The sequence below is a fragment of the Symphodus melops genome, assembly GCF_947650265.1.
Source record: "Symphodus melops genome assembly, chromosome: 3".
Classification (NCBI taxonomy): domain Eukaryota; kingdom Metazoa; phylum Chordata; class Actinopteri; order Labriformes; family Labridae; genus Symphodus; species Symphodus melops.
In genome coordinates this window covers 8,791,789-8,806,010 of record NC_136693.1, presented here as the reverse complement: position 1 = coordinate 8,806,010, position 14,222 = coordinate 8,791,789, and the positions used below count along the sequence as shown (strand labels likewise).

Below are 14,222 nucleotides of genomic sequence, written 5' to 3'. Positions count from 1 at the left end.
ATAATCTCAGAATTTATTTGATTGGTGATGTCCCCTTTTTTATGGCATGTGTAACTTGTGGTGTTCCCCAACGCTTCATCCTTGATCCCCTCTTGTTCTTCGTACACATTCTGGCAATGAACAACTACATACACACGTTAGTTAGCACAAGGGTTAAACAAATGATATAGAGTGGTGAATGTAAAATTAAACAGTTCAGAAGGTGTAACAAAAGAGGGAGAAAAGAAGTTTCCTATTTGAAAAATCAACAATACTTAATTTATGCTCCGTCAAAGTCAATTCAGTTTGACATCTTAACTGTCTGTAATCTTCAACCATAAAACTTGAGTTAAACATTGGTTTTAATATAAAAAAAATTATTCAGTCTACCTGGGATAAAATAACATGTTCAGAACCTCAACCTAAATTTGCAATATCTTCAATATCTTCCAAGAAAATCTGTCTTCAGCGAGAACAAAAGAAGGCTGCCTAGCTTTTGACATACACTAAAAGGTACATCATATCAGCCTTGTTTTAGCCTTTCTTCACTGTCAGTGAGTTTCAGAATTGATTTTAAGATAATGTTTTAAGCACTTGATGGTTTAGCTCTGGGATATATTGTTGACTTGCCAATTGGCCTCTTCGGACGGGTTCTTGTTCTTCTTAAGACTCAGAGGTGAGCAATTGAACCCAGGGCCCCTCAACATTGAAACTCTATTCATGAGGATTTGTGGATGCAGGGACACTATTAGTTTTATTAACATATATTTTTAAATGTATATTATTCTTGGATATTTCATTCAAAATTACTGTACTTGCTAGTGAACGTTGTTCTAGCTATTATTCTCTTTACAGTCCATTTTCAAATCAAAGCTTTAAACTAAAACAATTCTTGAAGCTTTTTTCTTGAAAAAACCCTTCAGCATTCACTTAACTGTTTTGACCTGCAGTAACACAGTGACCTCGGGAAATGTAATAACGCACATGATTCAGATTCAGGATATAAGGTCATAGTAAGAGGAGCTGGCCAAGGTGCAATTTCTCCTGACAGACTCTTAATCTGTCATAGTTATTGCTTTGGGTATTGCATGACAGTTCATGTTCTCTCGTCATCTTTTCCACTGACCTTCATGTTTCATTTGGTCAGCCTCCTTTTTCCTTCCTTCCCCAAAATAATATTATGATATTGTGTTTGCTGTTCATTTAAATAGAGACCATTACCTTCAATTTCAAACAAAGATGTATATTGCTTGGCATATTCTCTGACAGCGTCTGGGAGGATTTCTTATAGTGGTGATCAGTTAAGGTTTTGCTGTGAGTTGTAAAAAAACAATTACTCACACAGAAAGAACATCACTGCAGCTCACATTTGTTGTCTTGCTTATTTCCAGAATCTGAAATATTTGAACTCTCATTGTGTAAGTAGAAATACCCCAATTAGTTTATCTTAAGACTGAGAATGCAGTGAAATAGCAATAATGCTTTCATTGGCTCCCCTTATTTCACAGCCTGTTAGGTATTTATTTATACGCCTTTGAAACTTAAAATAGCTGGTCCCTTGATCATTTTTCCATCATATTATATGTTTTTGAATGTGAAAAGGGTAGAACTGTAGTATCTGGTCATGGAAGAAGACAGCTTTGGTTATATAGCTCAAGGCTTCACAACTCTTACCTTCTTTTGACTGCAATCTACAGAGAAACTTGGTCTTTTCAAAACTTGACTGTAACCAGTTTTAGATCTTGGCCTCCCACAGAGCTCCTCTTCCAGTGAGCCAACAGGAATCCCTTCTGGCGGAAGTTATTTAGGCTCACAAGGCCACAGGGTCTGTTAGACTGGTGGAAATCCACACAGAATTCTCCCAAATTTACTGGATGAAATTATTCGAACTGAAGTCTTGGAGCAGACGAACATTAATTAGTGCTGTTATTATCTTCAAATATGGGTTTCAAAATGTGTAGATTTGGTCTGCTTCGGTCTACTGTTTCTTTGTGGATAGTTGTCTCTTTCTCTGTCTGAAGTGCATCCCATCCCTGTGACTGATTCCCCACTGAACATTCATTCTGTTCCACTTTGTGCATGGAGGCTTCCCTTAGAAAAAAATATTCTCAAAGCCATATAAAAAGGAAATGCGATTTGGAATCTTTTTTCTTGGTTGTGGCGTGACACTAATTTACTTCCCCTCACACTTCCAAGGCAATTAGCTTTGAAGCTTCTCAGAAACTATTCTTGCCCAAGTCGATATCTAGCATGGCAAATAAGAATTTAAGCAGGTCCATTGGGCGACGGCTGATAAATACATCAAATGAGGTTACATCCAGAAAGAGAAACCTTAAAGAATAAAGAAAATTATAATTACTTCACCAGTTATGCCGGGTGCTTGTTCCTTCATTACTGGCCAGTTGCATCATGCTAATTCAGTGCCTTTCCTTGAGAGTTGATGAGCAAAAGGATGCAGTGTAATCTTTGAACAATAGGGTAAACTATTTTCCTCTCTTTACAGATGAAACCATTGGATTATTGTATATGTATAAACATAACTGACAATTTGCAATGTAAAAAAATATACATATTAGTTACAGGGGGGACTGGCCTTTAGTGATGTGATGATAATTAAAAAAATATCAAAACAATACACTGAAACATTTTTTTTTTGACATGCTTTCACCAGATGTTTTATTTCTCTTTTATAAAATAATAATGGGAAACATAAATATTTTTTTATGACTTTGTCACTGACGGAAAGTACTTGGAGAAATGATCTGATGTACTTTGTAGTTTATAGATGATAAAGCAATGTTTGAGTTAAAATCAGATGACAGTCCTAATACAGCAGATTAGCTAAATTTGAGAGCTGGAATTAAATATTAAATATTTTCTATATCTACAATTATTTTATTTAAATTGAAATAAACAAAGTATGGCTAATTGGATGCACATATCTTATTACATTAAGTAATTAGATGTATAAACAAAGAATTCTAGGTTCTAAATGTTACCAGTGACCATTTAAAATAACATTAACTTCATTATAACTGCACTTTGTTTTGCTAAAATGTTCATTTTAAAAATAAAATGTAGATTTAAATGTATATGATGTGTATTGATCACAGTGAAGTTAAAGACAACTATTAAGGACATTCATCTGAAACATTTAGGGAAAGACATTGTTGCTGACATGTCTGCTCTTCCTCCATCAGAAAATCATAACCAAGCTTTACAGACTGTATTTTTCTCTGCAAGAAAATGCACAACCATATTCAGAGGTTATTCAAATGTGTGCTAATCCTGATAACCCTATTCCAGAAATGCCACTGTTCCAAAACTACTTCCTTTAGGGCTGGTAATTGTTTTTTTTTTTTTTTGTTTTTTTTTTTTTAAGTGAAACTCGGTTTCTGTGATACTGGTAGTAATATTTGTAGGAAACTGATCCAAAGCATTGTGTATACCAGAGTAATAGTCAGTAGAAATACAATCAAGGGGATAACACTTGTAAGTTGTTTTCACTTTTCAAAAAATAACTTTTTAAGGCAAGATTTCTTTTAAGGGGGCATATCATGAAAAATCCATTTTTGCGGTGTTTTTGAAGATATTAAGTTTCTCCAACCCACAAAATGTGAAATAAACCAGTCCTGTCCTTTTTTTCCTTTTTTTGGGGGGGGGGAACTTATTGCATTTAAAGACACACACACACACACACACACACACCAATATGGAGCTTTCTGAGAGTTTCTACAGAGTCATAAACCTCCTCTGGTGCTTGATTATTATGATATTGTGACCGAAGCAGAACACAGATGTTTCATTTAGACCACAGAGGACTGTTTGAAAAGGTAACAAAAAAAGGTGTATAATATGTCCTCTTTAAAGAACTTTACCTGTCATTTTCAGGTCATGGGAATATTCTGGTTGTCCTACATCAATCAATCAATAATTATTTGTATAGCATAATTTCGTAATTAATGTTTCTCAAGACACTTAACCAAAGACCACTTAAAAGACCTTGCTCTTTTTTATATTCATGAAGATTAATGACTCCAAAACTGAGTATGTATAGGTCCCTGGAGCTAAATTAGTGGCTTATTTTACGCCATTCTATTTTGAACAAAACTGTTCAGGAAATCTGCTGAATGTTTTTTGTAGGTCTTCACAAAAGGGACACAGAAGTCATGAGGTGATTATCTTGTACACAGATTAAGCATACACATAATTAAAACATTTATTGCAGTAGCTGTATACCTGTAGAGTAGGAACAAGGATTAACTGTTTCAGTATCTGTGATGTCAAACACCCTCACAACTGACAAACATACTGCGGTAAGCAAATCACTCCATCCCACTTAACTTCTTTATATTGTGACATAAATATGAAAGTGCTTTACAAACTGAATGTCTCCTTAATGCACAAAATTAACTCCATCCCAACAAAATCAAATGACACAAAAATGATCAAGTTAATTTCAAAAGCTATATCTTTTAGCATGCTTTTCCATTGTGTAATTTGCCTTCCATGCTGTGGAATAAAACAAAGTTTTTCAGACAGTGGAATGACACATGATCTTTCATTGTTGATCTGTAATCTGCACATGCCTTTGTGATTGACTTTAGTACCAGCAACTTGATTTTGTACTAAAGTATTAGAGTGATTTTGTCTTTAAATTTTGGCAAATATTCAACACATAAGGCATTTGATTATCAGACAGGATACAATCCGTAGCCAACATGTTCATATCATTTAAAGAAGCGCAATTCAGTGTTTGAGGAACATCATGAAGGCACAGTGATTTAAGTGTTACCATAATCTGTGTTTTCTTACGTATGGAAAATCAAAGCCTGTGTGGAAATAATATATATTTATATATATACATGTCAATAAACTGCAGGTACAACAGAGTGTTTGCACTCAGTCAAATCACAATTTGAATAAAATCTATACAGTAATAAGATTGATGTTAGATAAAACATTTAGCCATTTACAAATATATTGCTATTTAATTGTACTGAACACTTTTCAAAATCAGCGTATAGAGGAGAGCTTTCAGAGCTTTTCATTTTTATAATGCACATATTGAGCACTGACATCCTTCATACAAAATGTCTTTAAAAAAAAACTAAACGGGTTTGCCAGTGATTTTGCAGTATTGAAGGAAAATATTATGAAATATGGGCAACATTGAGTATACAACGGGATGGAAATTTGATTCAAAATCAACCATAGGGTTTTTCATAGAACTGTTGTACATAATGCCAAATTAGACATCTTCATCCAGGTGGGATCCCAAAACCTGATGACACCACCAACAACTGTCCTATAGACTGTGGTTATTACAGGTACATGATAGTGGTTAATAAGTCCTATTTACAAACACACAGACAATGACAGAATAAACAAGTGTCCACTAACGGTGTTATTAGATCAACACCTTCTGAAATGTAATTCCATTTTCTTGGATTGTGTCGATTAATATAGTCCTGAACAACTCAATAACAACCACATCACAAATATTTTTATATACTGGTCAGCCATGGTATTTTTTTTTTCTTGTAATTTGTTTTCTTTTTTTTCCTTTTCCTTACTCGGCTTGTCCAAATCACTCATGAAGTGGACAGAAAATGTTATAAAGAAGAAATCCATGAACGTTCATTAAAAAAAAGAGCTTTCCTCTAGAGCGATAGTAAAGTTGAATCGTAGAGAACACAGCAGAAGCACTATAGTTTTTGTGGCCTACATAGTACATGTGGCTAGCAGACTGCAGAAGCATTAACTTAAGTGGAAAGAGATGAATATCGAAAAAAGAAAATAATAAATCTTGAAAGGAGCTCAGGTGAGCTGCTTTGTCTGTTTTGCTATTTTCGGATGTAAGGACATCTCACAGCACAAACGCAAAGTCCGTCTTATAGCTGCTGGTCCTTTGGGCTGTCCGGGCAGGAGGCTGACTGGCACGACTTCAGACTTACCAGTGGAATATCAGCCATACCACTGCTGGTGAAGTGTCCCTCTCCACTCCCAAACTGCTTCCTGTCGCCAAAGTGCTCTGAACGTCCACTCTCATTTTTCCAGGTTCTGGTCAAAGTGTGTCCATTGAGGAGTTTGTCCTTGGGACCCCACTCCCTCTGAGATCCAAAGCCGGACACAGGTGACTTAGGCTGCTGGTATGAACCCAATGTTGGAGGCATCCAGCAGTTGTCCGAGTGTCCCAGGACGAGACATTCCTGTGTGCACATCTCTGTAGCTTCCACTAGACCACGAGGTCCCAGGGGGCCATCTAAGGAAAAGAAAAAAGAGAAAACAGGTTAATATACAGAGAGATCTCTGTTTTGATCTATCCAAGGTTAGCTAAGAGCTAATTTACAATAGTCCCTGGGCAGGAGTCAGTCAATACACTACACTACACTACACTAAAAAAATCGACACAACAACCATACAACAGCATTAAATCCATCCACAGTAAAATTCACACAGCAGCCTTAAGTTCCTCCACAATGGTATGATACAATATTAATCTAATAAAAAGCTGAGTTAGCTATTGTGTCTATGGCACATGAACATACAATATTTACACACTGTGTAGAGAGGACTTACAAAGCGAAAGCTGTGGTAAAACCTCAAAGTTCTGAAAGTTCTAAAAAAGTATGAACTTGTAACTGCAGATTAAGTGTGAATAAGAAGATGTCTGCCAACAGATTATTTTACCCCAATCCTGCCCCCTCACAATCAAAATATGTTTAATTCCCTTGAATGTCTTATCTTTAAATAGAATAGAAAATATATATTTTTGTGATCTACTTTATTTACATTTGCATACACATGGACACATTATGCATGTCTTGTGAAACATTTTAGTATGTACACCCCTAACACTATAAGAACAGGACAGAACAATTTGATGCTTACAATAATGGAGACATGATTATTGTGTTGAACTAGATTTCAGAGTAAACGTTAAGACGTTGAAAGACATGGGAACTAGGCAATATTGACACTCACTGAATGTCCTGCCAGAACGGTGGGGTTAGAGCATCTCACTAACTGTTGATCTCTTATAATTTTCTTTGAACAACTGTTCCGAGAGTTTACAGAAAATGATGCGTGAGTAACATTCATCGAGCAGCTGTTCGGTGGGCCAAACAATTTTGTTAATGAGGGAGGCCAAAGGGGAATGGCCAGACTGGATAAAGCTGAAAGAAGACAGACTTGAACTCAGATAGCCATGCATTACATCTGTGCAAAGAAGAGGAGCATTTCTGAACGCATGACATGTGGGAAGTTCACGCTGTGCTGCAGCTGCTGATGACGGCTCCGTTATGACAACTTAGAGTAGAAAGTCCAGGACACAGTGGACACTGGCCTAAAGAGAGAGGACAGTCCCATAACTATTTCTGCTGTCAAAAGCAGGAGAAAGCATTAGAATTAAAATTTTAATGTTCAATTTTTGACTTTTTCTGCATTTATTCTAGCAAAACATAGAAGAGAGAGAATGGGAAATAACATCCATGATGGGAGCCACAGGTTGGATTCAAACCCGGGCAGCCTGCTCTCTGGGACTTAAGCCTATGGGTGTGTGCACCAACCAATAGGCTACCGGACCTCCAAGCGTCCAAATTCATGGATCCATTCTACCTTGTATCACAAACATAGCTTTCAGTATTTCAGTCATGATGGAAAATAAGGCTGCTCTGTGAAGAAAACTAGGTTTCAAATTAAAGAAGCAAAAACAGTGGTAACAAAGTAGTTTATTTCATGAATGGATAACAAATACAATCAGTTCGAAAACGTGTTTGTGTCTCTCGATTTCTCAGCTGTAAACCCACTTAGCAAATTATTTTCAACGAGCAATTCTAAACTCACATCAACTGGTTCCTTCTGCTCCCTGACACCCTCACATATAAAGTTTAGGTCATGTGAGTTGAGTTAGCTGGTTTCAGTGAAAAATGAATGAGCTGAGCTTTCGGGAGCTGGAAAGCATTGGGGGCTAGAGTTCTGGAGAAGGATGAAAGGGTGAATGAGTTGTCTTTGAGCCCTGGCATTTGAGTCCTTTGAGAAATTTACAGTGCCTACTCTGAACACTGTAAACAGATGGATGCAGCCATAAGAGAGGGCATTAAAGCACATAGATGTTGGTTGATATTCAGTCAGTAACTGGGCTATCAACAGGCAAACTTTCTCCATTTTTTTCTCTTACACATTTTAATGGAATAATTTCAAATAAATTATAAAAACGTCGACATGGCTTACAGAGAGTCTGTCTGTGTCATACAGGTACGTGCACACATGGACAAAACAGGGCTTAAACACCTGCTGTTTTGCCTTCTAAAGAGAAAGTGGCCCGTTTTTGAATAAATGATTTCCTTTTTGTACACATCCTGGCCCACAGAGCAGCCATATCTGGTTATATAAGGCAATCAGGTCGGGAGATATGTGATAAAGGCCAGCACAATATACCCTCTTTCCTGCTGCAGCTGTGAGCACACATGCATAAGCACTCCATCAGTGTGATGATGAGTTACTCTGAGGCAAGGGAAGAAATCCGGTATGTGGCCAAAGAATGACTATAACTGTTTTCATAACTGCTCGAAAAGAAAAGCTGCACACTATTTGTCAGGAAGAGTCTGATAGTTTGAACTATTTAGCAGTTTAAAATGTGCCCTAAACACCTATCATTAGCATTGATTAATCTTGTTGCTAATGTTACATTATGTCTCTTTAGTTGTGTTTAGGTGTGTAGGTGTGTGTGTGAAGAGAAATGAAAAAAGCAGTAGTAGTACGTAGTAATAAATGGTAGTAGAAGATTGCATTGTCGAGGGAATGAAGGAATAAGTTCAGAATAGAAGTTAAGAATAATAAGTTCAACTTTTTATTTCAACTATAAAGAAGACTCCAGAGTCTACAAATAATGTTACAGTTTGAAATGTTATGCTTTCAAATCCTCAGTATTATGTTATGAGCTAATAATGAGACTCTGCAAGTAAGATGTCAGTTGAATGGTTTTCATGTGAGAAGAATTTATTAAAATGCAAAACATATATTAGTTAAGCCTAAACTTGAAGCCACTAACGGGCTGTGCAGGCAGGCTTATAAATAACGTGCCTCAGCATTGCTGACTCTAAAAAAGAAAAGTCAAACAGTTCACCAGCACAACTAGCTTATAGCGCCGACGTGATGTGCCGTGGCTGACATTGCAGTTTAAACCTGAGTTGTGCTCTTTACCTGTCTTCAAGGAGATGGTAAATATATATACTGGCAGTGACTCACAGTACAAAGTGACATCGATAGAAGACAGATGCTACACTTTAATCCAGAAACAGCTCTCATACGTTCTTTGCATTTAAAATGACTGTGTGGACTTAGTCTTGAGTTTCTTCTGATTATATCAAACGTAATATTCCTTTAACAGTGTCACACAAGTTCTCATTCCAGACTTTTACAATTGCCCTTTTGTGAATGTCAGCCTCTGCCCCTCTAAAATCCTTTGCACTTTCCTGGTGTCAAAGACTTTTTAGAATCTGAAAGACATCAGCTATAGTATACAAACTTGTGTCAAAAGTTTGATTATTCGAGAGATCTAAAATAAGACCAGCTCACTATTTCTTAAGCATGATTTGTGGATGTTTTCATTGTAGTAGAATGTAATACACACTACAGATAGTTCGAATGGATTCTACCAAAAACCAAGAACAAAAATATAATGTTCAAGGAATTACAACAAACACATGCACTTTCCTGTCTACGTCATTGCTGCCATCTGGCAACTTCTCTGAGGAACAAGTGTCACTACTGACACACTATGAATAAAAAAAAGAAGTCTTGGTTTTAGATATTGTTTGTTTTTCCTACTTGGACAGAAATAAAATCCATAATGCAGGAATTATAAACAGTCTCGCTAGTTGAAGTGTTCTCTTTCTTTTGACTCAGTTTTTTCCTGGTTTAAACAATCAATCATGTCTGTGTTTGTATATCAAGCTTCAAAGAATAATACATTCATATGAATGTGTCCTAAAAAAAATAAAAATAATACCTATGCCTCTCATAAAGACTCATTGGCTCGTGGGTTGCAAGAACATTTAAAAACTCCTGTCCCTGTTTTTATTCTTTCCATTAGTTTGCACCTTCTTAGACGTAAGCATCTAAATAGCGTTGTCTATGCAACATGTATGTGATGTCTGACGCCAGGGGAGAGTCACTCACTCTTCTGAAGTAAGAGTGGAGTCCATCACAATTACAGGCAGCAGATTGGCATGTGAGGAGTCTAAGCAAGACACACATTATCATAGATGCATAAAGAACCACAGAGAGCAATAATACATGGTACCCGGGAGACAGCGTGAGCAATTCCTCAAATGAGATTGGAGACCAGTGAGTAGACATCTGGGGAGCAGTTAAGAAAGAGAGATGGAATAAAAGGAAAGGAGTGCACACATGGACATGATGTCCCTGTTTAGCAGAGGATCTTTAACACACCTGCCATTTAGGTGGCTTTTTCGTGTTTCATTGTTTAGCAAATTGTTATTATGAAGAAATGATGATGGTTTAAAGCAACTCATGATGTCAGTTTTTTGGGCTTTTTGAAAAAAAAAAAAAAAAAAAAAAACCCAGTAATGTCCAAAGAAGACCTAAGTAAGTCGTTTGTATTTCTCTCTGTTACATTGGAAGAGGGGATAATTATTAAAGTACAATTAGCTGAATATAATGGCTGTCTTTTATCTTTAATAACAAAAGCAGAGCAAGTCATTAATCAAGGGCACTTTGTGCTTTTACTTCCCCCTGGTGTAATAAACATAACCATCTGCATGCAGATTGGTACAATCATGGGCTGCAGAGGATAATTTGAATCAGGCATTTTCTCTTCTAATCTATGCATAGGCTACCTGCTGTTTGAGACAATGTAGTTGTTAAACATCTTTGTTTTGTTCAGTTTCTTGCTTCTGTCACATGTTTTATACCGACTGAGGTTAAAACTGCAAAACAAACTTGAGCAAAGTTACCAACTGGAAAGTACTTGTTCTATCAAAATGCATTGAGTTAAAAAAAGATCCACATTTAGTCAAATCCAAGTCTAGATCTACTACTCCTTATTTCTCATTGAGCACAGTTTATAATGAAATACACTTTCTCTTGAGCAACATCTCCAGGATATCTTCCCTCCTCAACCAACCATGAAAGTAGCTGACAATGTAGTGTATTCCTTTTTAAAATAAAGTAAAGTTGTATTTCACCCTCCAGGAGCCAAACTGTGCTTTAAAAAAAAAAAAAAAACACATCTCGCTTCTTTAAACGTCAGACTCAGCAGACCAAATATTTCAAACAAAAACCAAAACACCGCACAACACAATACAGTACCTGTTATGTCTCTTCACAAGCTCCCTATTGTTGCATATGCAGATGGAGTCCTACCCTTAACAGCATGCAAAAATATGGTGGTCCATTTAATTGAAAGGACACTGTGAGAGGTATAACACCCTCCCATCAGCCCTCCTTCCTCTGGGAGAACTTTTGGCACCGTAAAAATACGATTCCAGATGCAGCAGAGCTTACAGTCTGTAACTTGTCTTGTCTCCGTATTAGCCATTGTCTTGTCTTTGTTTTCTTCTTTTTCAGTTTGTCATTGACTTAATACCCTTGAGGGCTGACCTACTATTGCTCCATGTTTTTATATCCTCTTCAATCAATACACCTAGGTAAATCCTTGTTTTCACCTTTTTCCTGCACACTATGTGATAATCTGAAGAGGTTCACAGATCTCTGTGATTTAATCAGTCTTAAATTGACGGAATTGAGCATTAAGGCTTATTAGCGACCCTTTAATTCCAGTTATCTTTGCCCAACAATGAGCCTGTTTGCCTCATTACACCCTGACTGCCCACTCTGTAATCAGAAAGACATCTCACCTCATGTATCACCATTGTGAACAGGTTGGTGATTGAGCATGATGTCGATAAAGCATGAATTTTGCATTTCCATTTTACACTCTGTTCATGCACACACAAATGCAGTACATACATGCAAATAATAATAATAATCAAGACTTTATCAGTGTGGGGAAAAAGTGTGACTTGGAAGAAGCCCAGAGGGTGTTAAGTGACATCCTGCCACCCCTGTTGAAACCTCGAGGAGCTGTGGACATGTGATAAGCACAAGCACACCATGACACTACAACCGGAGATAAGAGGCTGCTGGGTATGTAGTCTATTGAACCACTGCTTGACAAACAAACTCATAATCTGAAAGATCCCAGAGAAATATAGATGTCGAACTTTTGCATGCTGCTTTTTCTGGGGGGTTTTTATACAAAATGAAACTGGACAGATAGACAGACTAACAGACTAAGAGGAACGGACAAGCGGACTGACTGCAGATAGAGAGATAGATTATGGAACACTGATCTTGAAAAAGCTTTTCGCCTGATTCCCTCAATCTGTTCTGATGTTCTCAGTTTTGTGTCAAATGATTGCTTCTAAAATGTTAAAGAATCTCCTACATTTAAAGTGTTTTATAAGAAAATGATGAGACCCAGAACTCGTTTTGTATTCATGCATCGGTTTCCAATGTCGAAGAATTGACAAGCCTGGGTTTAGCAGCACCACATGCATTCAGCTCTTTGGCAAAGTCACAGCGGCTCTTAGTTCTGTGACTTTGAGATAAAAGCTGTTTATCTCAAATCTAAATGTTCCATTCACTCATGTCAAATGGCTTTGTCTTTCCGTAGCTTGTTGCTCATGGTTACTATGCTCGGAAGACAAGTTTTTTTCCTGCACAACAACACGAGCATGCAGAAACTAAACACACACTAGCAAATAGCCAGTGGCTGATGTTTGGTGCAGAACCCCTGTGTGCTTTAAATAACATTGAGGCACAGGTGTTGAGGAATGCAAGGGATTCACAACTGTGTCAGATGGTGCTGACTTTTGCTTACAGCTACTGTGCAAATGCTGCAGATGTCCACGAAGATGGATAACTTCAAGACAAAGAAACCATTAGATTGCCTCCTGATACGCAGTCATTAGGATGTGCTAGGGGCAGCTCTGTTTAATTCTGCAGAATCTGTTGAATAAATGTGCGCCATGAGCAGTGAAGCTTCTTTTAACGATGGACACTTTGACCAAAAAGCATTCACATGTCTCTCTTTCAGTCCTCCTACTCACTATCAACAGATCACAGAGGTTACAGAGGAGGAGAGAAGCATCCTCAATTTATTTTTTGGGCCGGAGGTTGTATGCAACTGTATGGGAGTGTTCTTGTTTTAGTCTGCCGGCAATCACTAATGAGATAACGTTTGGCTAATTAATTGGATGCACACTATCAGTGTTGATGCGCAAGTCCCACACCAACAACCTACAGCCTTCAGAATGGCGAAAGGGAACAGGCGATGGGGGAGTGTGAGTGATTGAGTGCGGGGGATTCAGTGTCCGTGGGGCTTGTTTATTTATTCTTGCTGTTAAGCACACCCAGATGTTGTTATTTGGGGATGAATGAGGCTTTGTTTTGGTCCAACATGGAGGCTCAGAGTGCCATGCCGTTGTCTCCAGCTGCTGCTCAAAAACACACAAGATGCATCTGGCAGATTAGCTCTCCACACGGTAAATCTGCTGTGGGTTTTCTCTCTGACCCTTTCATCCCCCACTGAAAAAACTAACATACATATACACCACTGATCCATCACTGTATACACCAAGGCATGTAATGATATACAGTATTATAATAGAGATCGTCCTCACACCAAGAGCAAATATAAAGTAAATAGCTCTGGGAGATGTGTGAGTGGTATGGTGGTCGGTGTCCAACAATACATGGAATTACAGCTCCACACAGCTTTGCAGCAAATTCGAAAACTGGTCCTGTGATCTACAGTAAAGGCTATCTGGGGTTGGATGGATATGATAGTGAGTCGAGCAGAACACAGCAACACGCCGGATGCGTTCTCCAGAGAATACTAGTCTGTCTGATTGATCCTTTCTTGTGCTCCCTTTGAGGCCAGGCAGCAGCTTCTCATGAGAGGAGATGAAGGGCAGGAGGGAGAAGAAATACGGAAGGAAGACAAAGCCAGGGAATGGGATGGAAGGCTGGTCAGAGTGATAGAAGATGGAAGAAAAAGATACGCAAATGGGAAGGTATAAGGAACAGGAAGAAAAACAAAAACACAAAGCTTGTCACAAATGGACCATCATTTACATAATTTCCCATGATCACTGGTACATATTATTGCCTTAAAGCTCTCTTAAAACTATTCTCAGATCAATTTGTAATTC

The 14,222-nt window shown here is 37.7% G+C and overlaps 1 protein-coding gene across 4 annotated transcripts in view; it reads right to left on the bottom strand.

The window, feature by feature from the left end:
• Positions 1–4,044: 4,044 nt before the first annotated feature.
• Positions 4,045–14,222, bottom strand: part of pcdh9 (protocadherin 9) — a 194,762-nt gene continuing 184,584 nt past the window's right edge. For 3 of the 4 annotated variants that reach the window (XM_079339862.1, XM_079339864.1, XM_079339865.1), the window contains one exon: positions 4,046–6,244. In XM_079339862.1, the coding sequence (XP_079195988.1) occupies positions 5,874–6,244 (371 nt within the window). In that variant the 3' untranslated portion in view covers positions 4,046–5,873. Of the gene's footprint in view, positions 6,245–14,222 lie in introns of all 4 variants that reach the window. The other variant, XM_079339863.1, reaches the window with a different exon arrangement.